The 21,378-nt window shown below is 37.6% G+C and overlaps 1 protein-coding gene across 1 annotated transcript in view; it reads right to left on the bottom strand.

Moving 5' to 3' along the window:
- The window catches only part of Zir (dedicator of cytokinesis), an 869,757-nt gene that overhangs the window by 322,046 nt on the left and 526,333 nt on the right, over positions 1-21,378 (bottom strand). The window contains 1 exon segment of the mRNA XM_090382918.1: positions 13,945-14,041. Within this exon segment, the coding sequence (XP_090239044.1) occupies positions 13,945-14,041 (97 nt within the window).

The raw sequence follows: 21,378 nt of genomic DNA, 5'->3' as shown, positions 1-21,378 counted from the left end.
TAGGAAATCTTGACCCGACGCTCACATCAAACTAATCCGATTAATGTAATATAAAATCTTTAAGTATTAAAATCTTTAAAACTGTTAACATATCCCTATTGAAGAATTGTTGAATTATATGATATTATATAAAAAACTAAACTTGTCTTCAATTCACATAGTCTGCCAGTTGCCACCACATCAATGCACATCAACTTACCCCAAACGAAATCCATTAGCATTGACAGACCAGAAAGAGAAGACAATTCTCAAACTGTGTTAAAACTATATTAAATTAAAACCATATTAAAATATTTTAAGGTTGAACTTTTTAATACATGACAAGGTATTTTGGTTGTAAACCGTGCTCACAAGAAGTAATGAGTTAAAAACAATACCCACTCTCTTATATTTTAAAATAGATGCAGCGCGGCAAGATTATTCTTGCCACGATCATTATTCAACAATAATCTTGCCATGATGCAGCTATTTTAAAATATATCAACCATATATATATATATATATATATAGAGCGTGCATCTGCACGTACACACACATACACACTAGCATTAGTAGAGGCATATGATGCAAGAAAGGAAGCTTATATATAATCAGCCAAAAATAAATAAATAAATAACATCCCTTACCATTTCACCCATCTATTCACTCCAAATGTTTGTCTAATTCTGCCTTGAATTTATTTGCTGATCTCAACTACAAAAGATTGAAGTTTGTTCCAACTATCAACCACCCACTGGCTAAAGGCGAATTTCTGCACATCTATTCTACAATTGTTTTTCCTCAATTTGAAATTATGTCCCCTTAGGTGGGTAATCTGAGCAAGAGGAAGAATGGGATTGCTTATAGTGTTGGTTAACAGTCATTTCTGTAAGTTGGCATCGATGTCCTGGATTCGTCCAAGCATCTGGTAGGGTAGGAAGCGATCTGAGGCTTGAGTCAACATCATTATCACGATTTCTAGTCTCCTTTGTTCAATGAGGGCAGCCTGGGAATTCCCAGGGCCAGGGCAGTTTCAGTTGTATGGGCTTAGTGTGGTATCTGTTTGTAGGTTACCCAATTGAGGAGCCAGTACTCTGCTGTCCAGATGGGTTTTGTGTTCATGGGTGTTGTCGACGCCCAGATTTCTGCTGCATAGAGTAGCGTGGGGGGTATATGACGGTCCTGACATATTTTGTTGCAGTACCTTGTCTGAGACGTAATGAAGGTGCTGCTTTGCTCTCCATTTCAGGTGTGCCACTCGCCTGATGAGTTTTTATTTGTAAAAGTTTTTAACTTTTACCAATCAATTCCATTTTTATTTTTTAGTGAAGAACTTCATGCAAGATGTGATGGTTAAATGTCAGCTTTATGTCAAAAACTAAATCTAAATGATATGAAACAGGAAGTATGGATAATGCATTCATCTTTGGTGAAATGGTTGTGGCTATTCCTTCAAAGAGTAGAGCATGCACTGAGACTTGTGTTGATATTAAGGCCAAATTGTTTGAGGTAGCCTACTAGTGCGAGGAGCACAGTGTTCATTTCCTCTGTGATCATATTGGGGTTTGCATTTGTTTGGATGGTGGTCTGTATTTTTAAATCATCAGCATAAGAAAATATATCTGGTCTCTGGATTACAAAAGGGGAGATAATGGCAGTAAAGAGGAGACTGGAGAGGACTCCCCTTGTGGTACTCCTATAGATATTTTCTTGGTATAGCTTTTGTCAGAATTATGGAGTATGTACGGTTCTGAAGGAGCAATGAGAGGAAATGCAATGCATCCCCACTTATGGACTTCAAGCAGTCATAGGAGGGTAGCTACTTGAACGGCATCAAATGCTGCTTCAACGTTGACGTAGGTTATGAGGAGTTCTTCTTTCCTCTCAAAAGCTGTAAGGATGCTGTGGGCGGTGGCAAGGAGATTGATAATGGTGGGCCTGTTTGGTAGTGATGAATGAATTTGTGGTGGAGCATTTGCAAGTATGTGAGCTTTTCGAGTTGGCAGGAGAGTAATTTCTAGTAGTTTCAGGAGACATGAGGAATTGGAGATGGGTCTGAAGTGTTTCTCTAATGATGGCATTCTTATTTTTGGGTGTGGCCTTACCAAATAGACATCACATTGATTGGAAAAGGTGTGTTTGGTTAGTACTGCATTAAAGATGCTAATAAGGGGCTGGATGATATATGGACCCATCTACCTCAACATGAACTGGGGTATTCCATCTGCACCCACAGCTGTAGAGGATGGGGTTGAGTCAAGGCTGCTAAGATTTGGTGTTTAGATATAGTGATGGATGTCAGTGAGTCCTGTCTACTACGATTGAATGTGGTCAAAATTATTGTTGGATGCTGCAACGTCTTCAAATCGAGTAATGAAGTCAATCCATCTCTGGGGGGGTCAAGTTGATCTGGGAAACTAGTAGTTTCTTCTGTGTATGGTGTCTTTCCAGATGTTTAACAACCGTTCGAAATAGCTCTTGATGGACTGGGATTTTTGGCAGTTGAAAATGGATCGTGCTCTCGAAAAGGCTACTCTATCATTAATTTTGCCAGATTGCTTTCATTGCTTATGGAGTTGCTGTTTTAATTGAAAGCTGGAATTTAGATGTGGGGTCCACCATGCTCTAGAGTGGGGAGTGATTGTGACCGTCTTTGAGGCCACGTATTGAACTACCATGATAATCCATTTAGTTAAAAGGTCGGCTGCTAGTAGGGTATCACATGACTCATGAACATACCATGGGATGAGAGATGCAGCTGTAATGCATTTGGAAACATCGAGATATTTGGGACTGTAAATTGTTCTCTGCATCACCTGCTGTTTTGTGTTAAAAATTGGGATTGGTGGTTCCAGTTGTATTAGTATTAGGTCATGGTCTGAGTTAAAATAACCATCTTGAGGAGTATCAACTGTACATGGTATTGATGTGAGGATCAGGTCAAGTTGGTTTGTTCCCCTTGTGGGGCACTCATTGGCTATAGTTAGGCCAGCAATGCTTAGCTGTGACAGGAGCAATCTTTTTATATGATCTAGACGTGGAGGAAGGTTGAAGTCTCCACAGACATTTTTCATTGGTGAGATGTGGAGGTGGTGAAGGATCCAGTTGGTCACCTCTTGCATTGTTTCCTTTGTAGGATTGGGTGGCATGTAGATGAGTGTGTCATGGTCTGTTGTGTCAAGGTTACTTAAAAAAAATATGTGAGACTGAAGATGTCAAAAGAAAATCGGGAACTGGACTAAAACGCAGTTTTAGTCCAAAACAAAGTTCTGTACTGCAGCACAGAACAGAGTTTTGAAGTGTCTATGCCTCCATAATCATTATACAAGTTCCACAAAGCTAAAATTCATGTGGAAGAAATATAATGAGGTAAACGAAAGTGAGAGAACTGTCTGACTAAGATTGTGATGAGTGGTCTGAAAACATATCAACATCGTATAAAGCCTTTATTGAAAAAATTGGTGAGGAAAAATCAACTAACCTGGGCTTTTTTTTTTTTTTTTTTTTTTGTAGTTGTTGGCGCATCGGCTTCTGTGGCCATAGTGCACCTCCCAATGTTTTTGCAGTACTTTAATCCAAGTGCGAGGTGGGATTCGAACCCGCGACCTTTGGGTTGCCAGGCTGGCACTTTACCCACCCAGCTAGTCCGGTCGGCTAACCTGGGCTAAAGAACATGACAATTGGACAGCTGTCAATGGGAATCTGTAATATTCTTGGATGAATCCAAATTTAACCAGATCAGATGGCAAATGCCATACTCAGCATAGATCTAATTAAGCTTATCACTGTGAATGTATTCAATCAACTAAAGTTTACATTGGGCCAGATGGTTTGGGGATGCATAAGAGCAAGGCTGGCACTTTACCCACCCGCTAGCCCGGTCGGCTAACCTGGGCTAAAGAACATGACAATTGGACAGCTGTCAAATGCCATACCCAGCATAGATCTAATTAAGCTTAGCACTGTGATTGTATTCAGTCAACTAAAGTTTCCATTGGGCCAGATGGTTTGGGGATGCATAACGCAAAAGGAGAGGGCAGAATATATTTTTTAAAAGTTAATGGTGACTACTACATGAAAATTGTAAAGGAGACCATTCTGCCCATCATCAGAATGGTCTCCTTAATGGACACCTCTTTCAAATAACAGAAAATCCATGTTTTCCAATAAAATTCTGCACCCTGCCACACTGCATATAAGGTTAGTAACATTACATAATCATTTTAGAGAATTTCTAGCAACCTAATTTTAACTTTTACAAATCAATTCCATTTTTATTTTTTAGTGAAGAACTTCATGCAAGATTGCAATATTCAATCCTTATAATGGCCAGGCAGGAAATACTTCTGATTGAAAACTGCTGGGATGTTATGGCAGAGAAAATAAATTGTTGCTAAAATGCGGTCAAGCAAGATAAAGGATAGGACCAGTGTATATCAGCCAGGGGCAAAACTAATGATGTTGAAAAGCAGATATGTTGTTTTAAGGGCATATTTGCCTTACCTATATTCAACCATTTTCTAAATGTTTCCCCCTATATCTGATAACAGCTATAACACTATCATTTTATTTTCATTTTTTAAAATTTTATTTTATTAGTATTTTTGATGTAGTAATTTTACTTTACGGTTCTCCCACTTTCTATTGGCTTGGTAATTCAGCCTGTAATTCTACTAATTCATCTTAACTTTTAGGATATTAACATTCTTTAACCTTTCACAAATCTACTACACTTCTTTTTCTACTTTCCATACCCTTCTAGTTACTGGTACTTTGTGTAACTTTTACATCCATTTATGCACACTTTAATCAATATATTAACACAAACATATATATATATATATATATATACTCTTGCATCCTTTAATGCTACTTTGTGCTTTTTGGTGCATCTGTGATACCTGATTTATTAACTTTTCTTTTTTTTTTCCTCATTGAAACCATTTCATCAACAGAATGCCTCTTCATCACATGTAACTTTTTAAACATTTTCTTTAAGAGGTTACATTTAATATGCATATATATAAGTTAGTAGTCGTGAAGGGCAGTGTGCTAACGTTACGGTACTAGTAACGCTAGTTATGGAGAACAGTGTCCCGGGTCCATAATCGATTATTATTATTATTTTTATTATTAGTAGTATTAGTAATGGCCGCATGGTGCAAGAAAGCCCATGGCTTATGCTGCACCAGCCAAAAAAAAAAAAAAACCGAACAGAACAATGGTAAAAAAAAAATAATAAATAAATAAAATAAAATAAATATATAAATAATAATAATTAATAAAAGAAAAGAAAATTAAACCTATCATCCTATGCGCTTCACTGACCCGAAGGTACTATCCAGATGACCTTTGAATGTCCCCAAACTGTCAGCCTCTTTCATCCATGTAGGCAACTTATTCCTAAAATTTATAACTCGCTGGCTAAAATAAAATTTCCTGCAGTCCAATCTAAACATTTCCCCCCGTAACTTGAATTTATGTCCCCTAGTTCTAGAATCATTTATAATCTTGAAAATTTCATCCTCATTCATTTTACTGATGCTTCTCAGAGCCTTAAACACCTCAATCAAATCTCCTCTAAAGTGTCTAGTTTCCAAACAATGCAACCCACATATTCAAAGTCTTTCTTCATAAGGACACCCTTTTGCCAATCTCACCAGGCAAGTTACCCGTCTTTGCACCCTTTCAAGAAGCTTGATGTCTTTCTTTAGGTCCGGTCTCCATACTTGAACACAGTATTCCAAGTGTGGTCTAACATAAGCCTTATATAATGGGATTATCATGTCCCTATCTCTACTTGCAAAAGTTCGATAGATCATCGATAGGACACCATGGGCCTTCCTTGCAACCTGTTTACAATGCTCAGAGAATTTCATGTCTGACTGTATTGTAACACCTAAGTCCCTTTCCTGCAGTACTGGGTTTAGTTCAACTCCACCAAGTGAATAAGTTATTTTGGGATTACTGTTTCCCAGGTGTAATACCTTACATTTTGTAGGATTAAAGCATAGCTGCCATTTTTCTGACCATTCCTGAAGTCTATCTAGGTCTCTCTGAAGAAGCTCAGCTTGACAGTGTTCATTAACTACTCTACCAATTTTAACATCATCCGCAAATTTAGACATCACGCCCTCTATCCCTTCATCGATGTCGTTTATGAAAATTAAAAACAACAGTGGTTCTAATACTGATCCTTGGGGAACCCCACTTCTTACATCAATCCAATCTGAGGAATAGCCATTTATCACAACCCTCTGCCTTCTGCCCTGAAGCCATCCTGCTATCCATCTAAGGATTTTCCTAGTGATTACAACCTGTTCCAGCTTATAAAGCAACCGCTCATGTGGGACTAAGTCAAAAGCTTTGCTGAAATCTAAATAAACAATGTCAAAATTATTCCCTAAATCCAGCTCGTGAGTGACCCTTTCAAAATAGCGAACCAGATTTGTTAAAATGATTTTCCCTTTACAAAACCATGCTGAGTATCCTTGAGAATTTCAATTCGATTCAAATGATCCTGAATTCCACCCTTGATCATTGCCTCCATGATTTTCCCTACCACTGAAGTCAGACTGACAGGTCGATAATTTCCCACTTCACTTTTAGAGCCAGCCTTATGAATGGGAGATCCATTGGCACTTTTCCAATCCAAGGGAATCTCCCCAGAGTCTAGTGATGCTCGCATAATTACCCTCAATGGTTCAATGCACTCACTTGCCGCCTCCCTTAAGATTATAGGGTATATTCCATCAACTCCAGGAGCCTTACTGGCCTGTAGGCTCGAAAGCTTTTTCATTAAATAATCTTGAGAAATTTCAATATCATTAATTATATATTTTTCACCTTTGCTCCCACAATTTCCCAATGCCACAAATTGTTTTTCTTCTGTAAATATCAATGCAAAATAACTGTTTGAGTTCATCTGCAATGGCAGCTGGTGCATTTAATACTATCCCCCTTTCCCTTATGTAAAGGTCCGATCTGGTTTGTCCTGCTTCTTCTTGGCATTTATATATGTGGAGAATTCCTTATCCCCCCCCTCTTTGCTCTGTTTGCTAGTGATTTCTCATAAACTGCCTTTGCCTGTCGAACCTTTTCTGTGGCTCTATTACAGATCATCTTGTAGCTGTTATAGGCTGCAGTACTTTTTATTGCTCTGTAATCTTTCCGTGCCACCTTTTTCTGCTCAAGTAATGTGGCAACTTCACTATTCATCCAACTTGGAACCCTCCTCGTGGAGTATTTTTTTAATGGTAAATATGCATTCAAGGCATCTATGATTAATGTTTTAAAAGCATATGACAGTTCAAATGTATTCATTCTCTGTGCGATATCTACCCAGTTAAAAGAGGCCATGTAGTACCTTAAGGCATCGTAATTTCCTTTTCTGAAATTAAAACCCATTCCTTTGCCTTTTACAACTGCTACTTCTCTCTTCATCATCCACTGTAGAACTCCGTGATCACTTCCTGCTACTGGTTCCTCTACTGTCAGCCCTGCTATGTCATCTGATTCATGGGTGATGATGAGGTCTAGAACATTCTTTTCTCTAGTACTTTCCCTGACATGTTGATACATATAACAGTCATCTAGTTGATTTAAAAATTTTGTTCCCCATGTCGAGTTTCCTTCCCATTTACTCCAATCAATTAGAGGCAAATTGAAATCACCCATAATAAGACATTGACGCTTACTTGCCCATTCCATTTGCATGTAGAGGCTTTTGTCATAATCTTCACAATCACCAGGTCTGTAGATTAGTCCTACTCGCATTATACCTCTGTTTCCAACTATCTCACACCATACAGATTCTATATTAGCATGTGAAACATCTGAATCCGGGAAAGCTATCATCACACTCAGGCTGCTTCTGATAAGAAGCATTACCCCACCACCCCTTCTATCTACCCTATCCTTCTTAAATACATTATACAAGCTATACTGAAACTCATCATCCCCAATTTCTGGGTAGCACCACGTCTCCGTAAGTCCTATTATGTCCGCTTTACTCGTTTTAACCAGCAGTTTGAATTTGCTCATTTTATTGACGACACTTCTAACATTACTATATAAACAATTAAGACTTACTGTTCTTGTATATTTAACTACCCTAACACAACCCTTGAATTTTTTTAGGCTCGCTTCCCTGGCATTAGCTACCCGCTCACTTGAAAAGTTTTTGCCCCCAGAACATCTAGATAATATGTCCAGTTGGGGTAACAGATAAGACTGTCAGCTCCTGGCAGACATACCCTGGTTCTACTCCAAAGTAACTCTTGCACATACCTCAAGAGCTCTTGAGGTATGTGCAAGAGTTACTTTGACCAATATTATCAGATAAACGCGTGTCAGTATTACCCACATCCCCCCCAACTAGCAGTTTCCCTGAACCTTTAAAGTATCCTCAATAATACTGGCAAAAACTTTTGCACCACCTTTGTTTAAGTGTATCCCGTCTCTACAAAAGAAATTCCTTCTACCTACAAGTGTGGGACATGCTGATAGAAATTTCCCCCCTAAAGTCTTGCAGAGTCCTTCAAGTCTGGAGTTAATCCACAAGGCTTTTAACATATAATCCCTCCTATCGTGTCTGGTCCACAATGTCTATGTGTCTGCAATTCTGGGCAGAATTGCAGACACATAGACATTGTGGCCTAGCTTGTGGCATTTCCTCAGCATGGTCCTGTATTTTTCCAACAAATCGCCGGATCATGTACGTTTAATGTCATTTGTCCCCACATGAATAATAATATTCTCTTTACCCCCCTTAAAATCTGACAATCTGTTGGTGACATCATTAATAGTTGCTCCAGGCAGACATACCCTGGTTCTACTCCACCTATCCTTATTACAAAAAATATTCCCCGTTTCCCTGACAATTGAGTCTCCTAATAAAACAATGTCCTTTTTAACAAGAGTAGTTTGCACTTGGTTTTTCTGTTTTGAGGCCTGTGCATCACTTGGTAGATTGCTGGAGTCTTGAGTCCCTGACGAGCTCCCAGATGCATTATTCTCGAGGGCAAGCACCCATTTTTTCAGGGACTCAAATTGTTCCATCAGTGCACCAAATTGAAATTTAAGATCGGTGCACTCCTTACAACGATCACAAAGAAAAGAATCCCCAGGTGAGCTGTGATTAGTCACCAGGCAGACCTTGGAAACCATTCCACAGGTTCTGCAACGGATTAAATCATGACTCACCCGTAAATCGGCATCAGCTATTTCCGTGTGAGTCACGATACCCTGTGACGTGTTTAAGGCAGATCTCGTAACTACCATTATAAAATTAGCCAAATATCAATGAAAATTAACTTTAAAAAATTATATCTATAATATTATTAAAATCAAACTGTTACAGGAAAACCTATAACGAAATAATCCAACAATATCTAAATAAATCAAATATTTAAAAGCACTAATCAACAGTAATCAAAACCACTTAACTGAGGAGCCCTGACGAAGCGCGTCCGCTCACCTCGACTGCCAACCAAAAATGCTAACTAACTAATAATATCTTAAACTGTTGCTTCCTTTAAAACATATATATATATATATATATATATATATATATATATATATATATTAATGGGAGCAGGACATGTATGGGGTTAAATTAGATTCTTGCAAACAAGTGGCAACTGGATAGTAGTGATTAACAAATCATATAAGGTGTTGATATTAGCATGTGCTAATAAAGTAGATGCTAAGAACCTTACCCTCTACCAGTTCTTGCTCCCACTGGTTGGTCCCCTAATCAGAGTATTCAAAACAGTTTATATATTTCTCTATGTTCCTCAGTGTGGTATAATTTGTCCTGGTCAAGTTTTAGAACTCCATCCAGTAAGTACAGGTGACCCCCGCTTAACGCTGATAATTCGTTCCGGAAAAACAGAGCGCTAAGTGAATCCGCGCTAAGCGAGCGCCGCTTTCCCATAAGGTAACATATGTATTTATGAGCTGCGGTCGGTGCCATAGGATATTTCCTAATGAATAATAAACAGTAATGAAAAGATGCACAAATGTTGGTCAAAATATTTAATATTCAAATATTTACACATATAAAATATTCTGCATTGCATATGTATAATTATGTGGTAACTACTTGCGTATCAAAAGTAAATTTAAAATTCCAATTAAAATAATGAATTTAATTTAATTGATGAATTTAATCATGAAAAATGTGTAAATTTTGAGTTGAACTTTGGCCCTCTTCCAAATAAACTAAAAGGGGTATTAATTTTAAATCCCCCGCAGCGTTATAACCAACAAAACCGATCCTTCGTCGCTTTGAAACCTGGCATGTTTTTTTCTTCTTTCAATATGAAACTTCTTTTAGGCATTCGTTTCCACAAAAGTCCTGCTTCATCTATGTTAAAAACTTGTTGAGAAGGATATCACATAATACCCCCTCTTCAATAATTTTAGCAAGTTCTTTTTTGAAAGTTTCGGCTCCTTGATCTGCACTTGCGGTTTCTCCCTGGATTTTAAATCTATTCAACCAGCCCTTACCAGTTTTAAATGGTTCCACATTTTTTTTTTTAGGCGAATTTTCTTCAGATCATCATGTAGGCTAATCTCTTTCTCTCTCTCTCTTTTTTTTAATATTTAACTTAACTGAATTCTGCATTGGAATATTATCTTCAATAAAATTAGTCTTTCCATTTCAATCCTAATAGCCGGCCTAGCCCTAGTTGCTTGCAGTGGAACAGCTATTTTTCCCGCTGCAAAAATTAATTCTTTATTTTTTCATAATTGTTCTTACAGTTAAAGTTGCAAGTCCTAAATTATGGCACACATCCATTTGTCGTTGACCGGAATCGATTCGCTTCAAAACGTCTAATTTAATTTTCAAATTCAGTCTTTTTCTTACATTTATAGTCTTCGTACTGCGCCCAGACGTTGTTGCTTTTTCATTCCTTTCAGTCATTATTAGCTCTTCGAAAATGTAACTGCGTTGGTTGAATTAATTACGATACAATGTTCAAGTAAATTTTCCGTTACGCACGATGTCTAATACTCTACTGAGTGATGACTAGACTTCGGATAAATGCATATAACGCAAATATTACAAGCAATATACTTGATCATTTTTTAAAATGTTGATCTCGGAACTACGTAACAAGTCACTGTACTGAAACTAAATTAGCGTGCGAGAAAATTTCACTGAGCGTGGGAAAATTTCTGAAGTCGGCGTGGGAAACGTTTTAATGCTGTTTTGATATTCATTTTCAAGCTATCGACTCCATCAAATGAAACAATTTATTTCGTTAATATGTCAAAAATGTAATCTGTAAAAGAGCGTTATAGTGATCTGTGACAGCGTTATAGTCAGATACGGGTTATAATATAAGAACAGCGTTATAGCGAATCAGCGTAAAGCGAACCGCATTATAATGGGGGCCTGCTGTACATGCATTGACTTGATTATTTCTAAGTCCATGGTTTGTGACTCCTTATTAGAAGGATTAATCATCATTTACTTCCATGAAGTCATTTAAGAAAGTTTCATATTTTTAAATGCTAGTTTCTTATTAAAATATAGTCTCATTACATATAATGTGTTTTAAAAGTCCAGTTAAAAAAATCCCCAACTAAGATATATTATATTGCATAAATCTCTGTACATATTATCTGGTAGAGTGTAAATTTAAATTCAGACTTATTCTTAATCATGAACCATACCTACTCTATCGAAATCTACCTTTTCACCATCATTTTTGGGTTCTATTACCTATCGAACTGTGTTCATGTCATGTATTGTTAATCTCACTTGTATATAACTGTATAGAAACCAAAAATGATAGCAAAAAGATTCTGATATTGAAAGAAATTTTTATAATGAAATCTGAAACACTGCCAATTTAATTAGTTATTTGGATTGTTTGGAGTCTTAAAAATATTAGTATTATTGAGTGGCTCCACATAATGTCCTTCTTGAGTTTAATTAAACAACTCTTTACTTCCAAAACTATTGAAGTAAAGCTCTGTTCTGTAAGTTCTGTTAACTTTTAACCAACAATTAATTTACAATTGATATTTAAATGCCTCACCTAACAGGTGAGGCATTACCAGTTTTTTTTTTTCCTCTGGGGTTCTTCTTGTGGTTCTATGTTTGCTGTATGAAGAGAGGGAGTTAAAGTGTTCCTAATATTTTCACCATCAGGGTACTTATGGTTCTTTTAGTCACCGTCGACCCTTTCATATGTTCTAAACATTCGTCTAGCATAATGTATCTGTCTAGTGATAAAATAGGACAATAATCTCGTATATCCTGAATATTTTAAAAGGAGGGAGAGAATTACCCCACCAATAAAATATTGTGATTCGGATTAGTGTTGTGTTTACATTAGAAACTTTGGTTATGCAAATTAGCTTAAAATTTCTAACGCCGCAATAAACATATATCTAGTTCCTACAGCTGGGTTTTCTCTGGTGTAAATGAAGAGTTAGCAGAGAGAGAGAAACAATCGTTTCAAACAAAACATTTATTATAACAGCAAAGAAAAACAATAGTACATCACACTTTCCATTCAAGAAGATTTAACAGATTAAATATATGAGAATTCTAAAATAACATTTGCGACATGTATGAAAATAAGACAACGTAGTAAGTAGTTATAATAGTTACTCGCTTTTTCCCATATTATAGAAGTTACACACAAGTAGCCTTTGTTATTTACTTTACCTTAGTACACAGAAAACACATTATTGGAAATATCAATTCATTAGCCATATCTATTATGTTAAAAGAATACTAAGAAACACAAGATATGCTAGGCATAAAGCATTAAGAAGAAATATATATTCTTAGGAAGAAACCATTATATCATTATCATTCCTTATGGGTAAGAATCAACATTATGGTAATTTCTGTTCCATTATCATTTTCTAACAATCATCCTTTCCTAACAATGTCCTTCCATACCTATGAAAAAGTGATTTCTAACTTACCCTCATCCTTCTCTTCGCTCCCTTTCTGTCTTCTATGGGCAACTTCATCCAGAGGGATTGGGCAGTGGCCTTCTTTGCTCCCTCCATCAGTGAACAACCATAAGTGCTGCTCCAGTCAGGACGCTGACTATGAAGCCCTAATATCTTACCAAACTCTTCACTTCCCAATAACCAGCAACCAACCTTTTTTATTGTGGACATACACCCACACTGTTCTATAAATAGAATGTCTGAACTCCACATCCAGTGCTAGACGTTATCCTTTTATGAAGTTGCAATGCGATATGCATATGCATGAGGTCGGAGCTTTCCCAGGCTGAAAACATCTCACATGAGAGAGTGCTAGTGTCTCTGCACTGCTCCCCCAATGCACAAAATAAAAGCTACCCATGCACATGCTTTTAATGACCTCTGTTGACCTGCAAGAGGCACCCACAGTTCTCCAATTAGACAGTAAGCATTTACCACTGTTCCTATGGCTTGGTTATAGTGGGATTTCGCAATACCCATGCCACTATGCAAACCTTGTTCCAAAATGGGATTTGAAAATCAAAACAGTGGGTTATTCTTACATTAACCAGGGTGTGTTAATTTGGCAATTAATTTACCTAAATCCAATTAAATGAGAAGCACAAAATTCTACAGTTACAGATGACTGCTGGATTAATACAAACAATGCATTTATTTCATATTCCATACTCTGAAATACAAAACTAGTACAAGAAGTTGAAAGAGTATCATTATGACTTTATACTAAGCTATTTTCAATGAAAACAGATTTAAGTGCTATTAGATGAAATCCTATACTATAACTTGAGGATGCTGATGGTTTTAGTGATGTTAAATTTTTAGTTTCTGTGCAGGAAAGATTTAAAAACAGTTAGAAAAGCTACTTTTCTCTACTGCTACATTAATCATATTAATTTTAACATTGAAAATACTATTCATTAGCACAATTTTTTATGTTTGCATTATTTTCAGGAAGAAATGATATATATGCCAAATACTCACCTTTCTGTCTGTTCTGTAGTGTGCCTCCATTGCATTTGATCCTTTCTCCACCTGAGTTTATCTCCAGCATATGGACTTGGAGAAGGCGGATTACGTTCTTGTCAGACAAAGAGAGAGAGAGAGAGAGAGAGAGAGAACGAAAGAAAGGAAGAGAGTTAAGCACAATAGTGACTTTTTAAGGGAAAACAATAACAAAAAATGTTTCTGCACATATAGTTTATCTTACAAATAGTGTCTACTTCTACATATCTAATTACAGCTTTGCAAATATAAAAAGAAAAAAAAAAAAAATACTGTTTTTATAATAATACATTTTTTTCCAAGGGGTAAAAGTTTTCTTTAAGTGGCAAATATGCTTTTCCTCACTTGTTATATTTATATTTATCACATTGTGCAATTTTGAAATTTTAAATGTGGTTATCTATGATTAAAAGTTTATTTTAATTAATTCCATTTCATTGGTGAAATAAAGCTGATGCAGATGTAACAATTGTAACAATTTTTTAAAAAATTTATGAACTATATATGTAATTAAACCTATGCTTTTTGGGTTGTTTCTTTGTGGATTACAACAGAAGGTTTTTTGCAACAATTACGGTGTTCACAGGCGGTCCACTAGTTAGTACACCGGACCAAACCTACTGGTAACTCTTTAGGAAGCTTCCAGATCAGCTAGTGTATAATCTTGCTACCTCTACTCTGCCGGATAGTAACTGGAGGGAGTGCGAGTAATGTGTATGCGGGAGGCATTGTCGAGGCTACATTATGTCAAGGATCTGGGTATATTCTTACCATGTAGAGAGAGATTATATAGAATCTCTGGGTGCATAGGGAGGATATTGCAGTAACATCAAGAGAATCATTGAAGACAATGATGGCTGTTTTTGGAAGACCCTCTGCTAAATGTATGATTATTGAGGAAATCGGAAATCCCATGGCCTTTGAATTTCATCTGTGAACTTGTCTGGAGAAATAAGGCTCCTGTAGACATAAAATGTCATAGGAGTGTTCGTTGATGATAACTTCTGTTCCAGGAAAATTAATGGAGGCATTGGTTAAAGAAGCACTGCAGGATCATTTAGACAAGACTTCAGTTATAGCTCAGACACAGCATGGTTTTGTTAAGGGGAAGTCTTGCCTGACCAACTTGATTGGATACTATGATGCAGTCACAAAGGAACTGGATGCAGGGAATAACTTTGATATTATATACTTGGATCTTAGAAAGGCTTTTGATACTGTTGCACATGGAAGGCTGCTACACAAATTGGAGCAGTGTGACATTGGAGGCAAATTGCTGCTATGGATAAAGGGGTGGTTGAGGGGGAGAAGACAGAGAGTGGTAATCAATGGACACTGCTCATCGTGGACTGATGTTATTAGTGGAGTCCCTCAGGGCTCAGTGTTGGGTCCATTATTGTTTTCTGTATTTATAAATGATATTGATGATGGTATATCGGGCTTAATGTCCAAGTTTGCAGACGATACAAAGGTTGGCAGGGTTGTCAAGGACACTACTGACACTATGCTGCTGCAACAGGATCTGGAAAGGTTGAGCAGATGGCAAATGAAGTTTAACATTGACAAATGTAAAGTACTACACATGGGAAACAGCAACCCCAGAGCAACGTATCAACTCTGTGGTACTACACTGACAGTGGTAGAGAATGAAAGGGACTTGGGGGTGGTTGTGCAGGCAGATATGAAGTTCTCTGAGCAGTGCAGACGGGCTGCAAGAGTAGCTCATGGAGTATTGTCAATGATATACAGGAATTTTTCCAGCAGGGATAAGGAGGTGATTATTCCATTGTATAAGGCGATGGTCAGGCCACACCTAGAGTACTGTATACAGGTCTGGAGGCCTCATTTCAAGAAGGATGTAGAGCTGCTGGAATGAGTACAGAGAAGGGCAACAAGATTAGTGAATGGAACAAAGGGGTGCTCTTACGAAGAAAGGCTTAAGTTTTGCAAATTACAGAGTCTGGAGACTAGGCACCAGCGAGGTGATCTGATAGAGGTGTATAAAGTCTTGAATGGTTTAAGCATGCTCAATGCTGATGGGATTCTTCCTCTAGCTCAGAAAAATCACCTGAGAGGGCATAAATTCAAATTGAGGAAAGACAGATATAGGATAGACGTGCGGAAATTTGCCTTTAGCCAGCGGGTGGTTGGTTGGTGGAACAGACTTCCATCCCTTGTGGTGGAGGTTGATAGCCTAAATAAGTTTAAGGCTCAGCTGGATAGGTATTTTGAACGAACAGAGTGGTGAAGTGGAAGTGGGTTTTTTTTTGGCTGATGCTGCATAAGCTTGCTTTCTTGCATCAAATGCCTCTACTAATGCTAATGCTAATAAGGCCTGGGCGGAAATTACTTAAAGTTATTTAAATGGCGCATGGAAGAAAATATACCCACGAATACGTGGGTATATTTTCTTCCATGCATCGTTATGGCATCGTTCGACGTCATATCGCTCTTTACCTCCATCCCTGTGGTACTTGCCATTTCTTGTGCAAAACAACTCTTGGACAATGATAGAACCCTCAACGAAAGAACTGGTCTCACACCCGATGACATTTCCGCCGCCCTCAGACTGTGCTTAACAGGGGGTGCGATCATATTTAATGACTCAGTCTACCAGCAGATACATGGCACGGCCATGGGTTCCCCTGTCAGCTCAGTCACAGCAAACATCGTGATGGAGGAGTTAGAGGGACGTGCGTTTACACACGCACCAGATCACATCGCCTTTTGGTGTCGCTATGTTGACGATGTGTTCGTGGTCATCCCTAGAGACTCAGGTCAGCGACTTCTATCATACCTCAACTCACTATCGCCCTTCATAAAGTTCACGATTGAGCTGGAGTCGAACAACTCTTTACCATACCTAGATACACTTGTCCGACGTGAAGACACATACCTGAGGACTACAGTTTATCGAAAGCCCATGTGTGCTGGCCAGTTTACCAACTTCCGGTCAGCACACGCGCGAGGCCACCTCCTCTCCACTGCCCGAACCTTGCTTACTCGGGCCTGGACACACTCCAGCTCCGCTGATGAAAGACGCAAAGAGATCACCAGGGTCAAAGTAGACCTTACGAGGTGTGGCTACCCCATTGACGTCCTCGACAGGTGTGATCTACAGACACTTGACATCGTGACGACCAGCTACAACACCAACAGTGACGAGCCATCCACGAGGGCATTTATCCCATACTACCCCAACCTGTCACAACAGATCGGTAGAATCCTAAGAACACACGGGATAAAGTGCATCCAACTCCCAGGCAAGAAACTGCGTTCTTTCATTTCCAACGTGAAAACACCTGTCCCCACCCTTCTGCAGAGCGGTTTGGTCTACCGCATCTCTTGCCGTGACTGCACTAGCTGCTACTTTGGAGAGACTGGACGTCGACTCGAGAAACGTCTCTCGGAGCACAAAAGAGCGATCCGTTTAGCGGATGTAGAACACTCAGCTATCGCCGAGCATGTCTGGACAACCCACCACGACATCGACCCACACCGCGATGTCGTGGTGGTAGACAGATCCCACCATTACCTAAAGCGTACCTGGTTGGAATCGTTAAATATAAAGTCTTCGGATAAATCCTTGAACAGGAACAGTGGTTGCCAAGTCAACCCGATCACAGAGTCAGTAGTTCTATCATTGGACAAACGCTGGCCACGTCATCATGCGTCACAGCCACAAACGTCAACAAACAATTAAACCTCGCGTCTCACGCACCTGGCAGTGCACATCTCCATTCCAACTGCCATTCATGTATTTTTAATTCTGATGAAGGCTACCATATAGCCGAAAGCTTATATATTTCTTCTTTATTTGTACGCTCTGTGTGTAACTATAATAAATTTCCTAATGAATCCAGAGCACGTAGGCCTGTTTCGTTATGAGGATATGATATGTAAATGAAAGAGGAAATTAATACAGGGATATATTTAAATACAAAGAATAGGATTAATACACTGTTATTTGCAAATGATCAAGTAATTATTCAAGATAGCCAAGATAATTTACAAAGAGCAGCGTTTAAATTAAACCAAATAAAAGAAGAATATAAGGTTAAAATATCCACAATGAAAACAAAAACAATGGATTTTAAGGGGGAAAATACGGTGAGAACAAAAATAGTTATAGACAATAAAATATTAGAACAAGTAAAACATTTGAAATATCTAGGATGTGATATAACATATGATGTCGAAGCAGATATGAACCAGAAATTGGCAAAATTCCAAAATATATGTGGAACAATAAAAAGAACTCTGGCTAAGAAAACAAACAAAGAAACACAATTGAAATTTTACAATGTAATTACCAACACTTCTTTATGGTTCTGAAACATGGACACCAAAACAAAGAGACATTAATAGAATACAATCTGCACAAATGAAATTTTTAAGATATGTTAAAGGATGTACAAAATTAGATAAAATATCAATCGTAAATATTTACTCAATAAATGAAAAAATTATAGAATATAGACAAAGATGGAAAGAACATGCAGAAAGAATGGAACATAATAGATTTCCTAAATTAGCTTACACTAACCCCAGGAGCTCCCCACATCTGGTGAGTATCTCTCTCTCTCTCTCTCAGGGTAACTCAATTTTTTTGGCTTGTGCAGCATAAGCCTCAGGCTTCCTTGCACTATATGGCTAATAATAATAATAATAATACAATGATGGCTGTTTTCGGAAGACCCTCTGCTAAATATATGATTCTTGAGGAAATCAGAAATCCCATGGCCTTTGAATTTTGTCTGTGAATTTGTCTGGAGAAATAAGGCTCCTATAGACATAAAATGTTGTAGGAGTGTTCGTTGATGTAACTCTGGCCTCATTGGTAACCGTTCTGGAGCACTGAGCAGTTAATTGTAGAACAGAAAGATCGGCAGCAGTTGTGATGACCTTGGCATGGGCAGAGGTCATTGAAGGATTTGGTGAATTATTCATTAATGGCCCTTGTTCTTGCCTGGTCCAATGCTCTCAGATATTCCAGGCAGGTGGGATCCAGGACAGAGTGATTGTGGTCTTTATTGCGTCTCTTAACAGTTCATGCATTTTGGGTCTGTTTGCTTGTGGGGGCAATCGGCATAGATATGACCCCCCATGGCACAGTGACCGCATGATACAGTTTTGTGTGTGCAGTTGTGGGATGAATGTCCATACCCAAGGCAGCGAAAGCATCTGTTCACTATGGAGAATTTGCAGAACTTGTGAGCTGAGTATCCCAGATAGATACTGTTCCCTTCCAAGATGTGTTTTATTAATTTGGCTGAGATGCTTATAACCCAGTTGGTGAAGTTCGCCTTTGATCCTGTGTGGAATCTCAGATTAATAGCATTCTTTACTTCTTAAAAACTGTAACCACAGTTGTGCAGGTTCTTGTGGTACAGGTCTGTTAGAATGTTTATCTTTAGTGAGATCCTTTGGGATGTCGTATAATAGGATATTTGGGTCATTCATTTTGGGTTTCCCGGTATTGAGATCATGCTTGGAGAAGTGTCCGAAGAAGCAATTTTGTCTAGATCCAGTACAATGCCCTTGTTTTTAATTGTACGGATTGATTTAATTTTCACATTTTAAATTCATCTTTCAATGTGTTGACAACTGAGATCTTAACATCCTGAATGGATTCTAGTTCTGACTTCAGATGCATGCAGTATTAATACATTTTGCATTGGAGCTCTCTGGGGAGCTGTTGATATTATGGACTCTGGCGGAGGGTGAGAATGACCATGTCCGAGTTGGTCTGATAGGTCACAGGTGGGATTGATATTGTGCATTTTCTTACCCTTGTCTTAAAGCACGAGCATATGTCAGTTTGGAAGAATGGGAAAGATCCTTAGATGAGTTTTCATGGTACTTAACACTCTTCTTGAGTTCTTCTGCTCTGACCTTAAGCTTTTTGTTTTCAATTATCAAGGCTGTGTTAATGGTCTCCATCTCAGACCATCTTTCTAGCACAAAATTGATTTAATGGTAGGCTTCCCCCCCCACTCAAGTCCAATGTGGAAACAGCAAAAATGTTGATTTTCCGATTATAAAATTTGTTTTCCTAATGTACTGCCATTCATTTATACTTCATATAAATGATCACAAAAACTAAGAGAATGCTTATTGATGTTTATATTCAATTGTTAATGTTAGGTGGAACTATTTTTTCAGTGTAGAAGTCAAACAGTCACTTATATTCTGTTAGAGAAGTATTTAGACACTGTAAAGATTTAGTGAAGGCCCTTGCTAATGGTGATTGAAGAAACTGAGGTGGAAAAAAGGAAACTCTTTCAAATAAGACTGTTTCCAACAGTTTCATATGATGTAACATTTAGGTTTCACTGGATAAACTAAATGAATTTTGTGGAGTTTTAACTAATGTGGGTCTAAATGAAAAAAATGATATCAATAAATATTGGTCTGAAGAATGGACAGACAGAATTAAATTTTTCAAGAATGTATTTAGCAGGAAGAGATTTCTGAAGATATTTTAGATGCTGCATTACTGCCCACCCACTCACCCACAAAAGGACAAACAAGAATTCAAAGTACGGGTTCTAAAGGAAGAAAAAAAAAAACATTTTCAATTATCCAGATGGAAGGTTAGGTGAAAGTATTCACATAACCTTCCAGATGGAAGGTTATATGAATACTTTCTTCCAAAAATATTGAATGAGAGCTTTAAAACTATTTTGTCATGCTGTTTTATATATTAATTCATGTAAACCTGAAAATAAATAATTTTGAACATCACATTTCAACTAGTCATTTCTTTGATTGACAGTACCACACAGCGTGGGAAAAACAGTGAAATTAATTCTGGACTGCAGAGGGGTAAAACATAAAATAATAAATGATAAGAAGCAATATTCCTAAATTTTTACCCTATACCATCTCTTTCAGATGGTATAGGGTAAAAATATGCTCTACGTCCAATAAGAGTCAGCTTTCATTACAAAAGTACGAAAATGAAAAGGCTATCTGCAGCGGTACTTTGCTTTTGCTGCATAGTAAATTTGATAAATGGTATTGAGTTTGTAAATGGTATTTTGAGTTTGTAAATGGTTTATGCCACAATTTTTTTCTGATAAAAAAAATATACGAGTATATTACTCAGTTAATAAAAATTTTTAAAAGCAATAAAGAAGTGAATGTATAGGGTATTTAAAATCAAATCAGAGCACTGCCAACAGCTTGCATGTTTATAAGAGTGCAAAACTCTTACCAGCACATCATATAATAGTAACATTCCATTCATAATACATTTGTAAGAACAAGTTATATACATTAAAAATTGAACTTGCTCTTTGAATGGTAATAATATGAATTTGAATTCTTCAGTTTAGTTTCGGCTTCTGATCTATATCATTGATTCTGTTAGGATTGAAGAAGTATCACTGCAAAAACAATAACAAGTAT

Source organism: Mastigoproctus giganteus, chromosome 10 (genome assembly GCF_048544385.1).
Source record: "Mastigoproctus giganteus isolate SK-2022 chromosome 10, ASM4854438v1, whole genome shotgun sequence".
In the NCBI taxonomy this organism is placed as follows: Eukaryota; Metazoa; Arthropoda; class Arachnida; order Uropygi; family Thelyphonidae; genus Mastigoproctus; species Mastigoproctus giganteus.
This window is presented reverse-complemented; position numbering and strand designations above follow the sequence as displayed.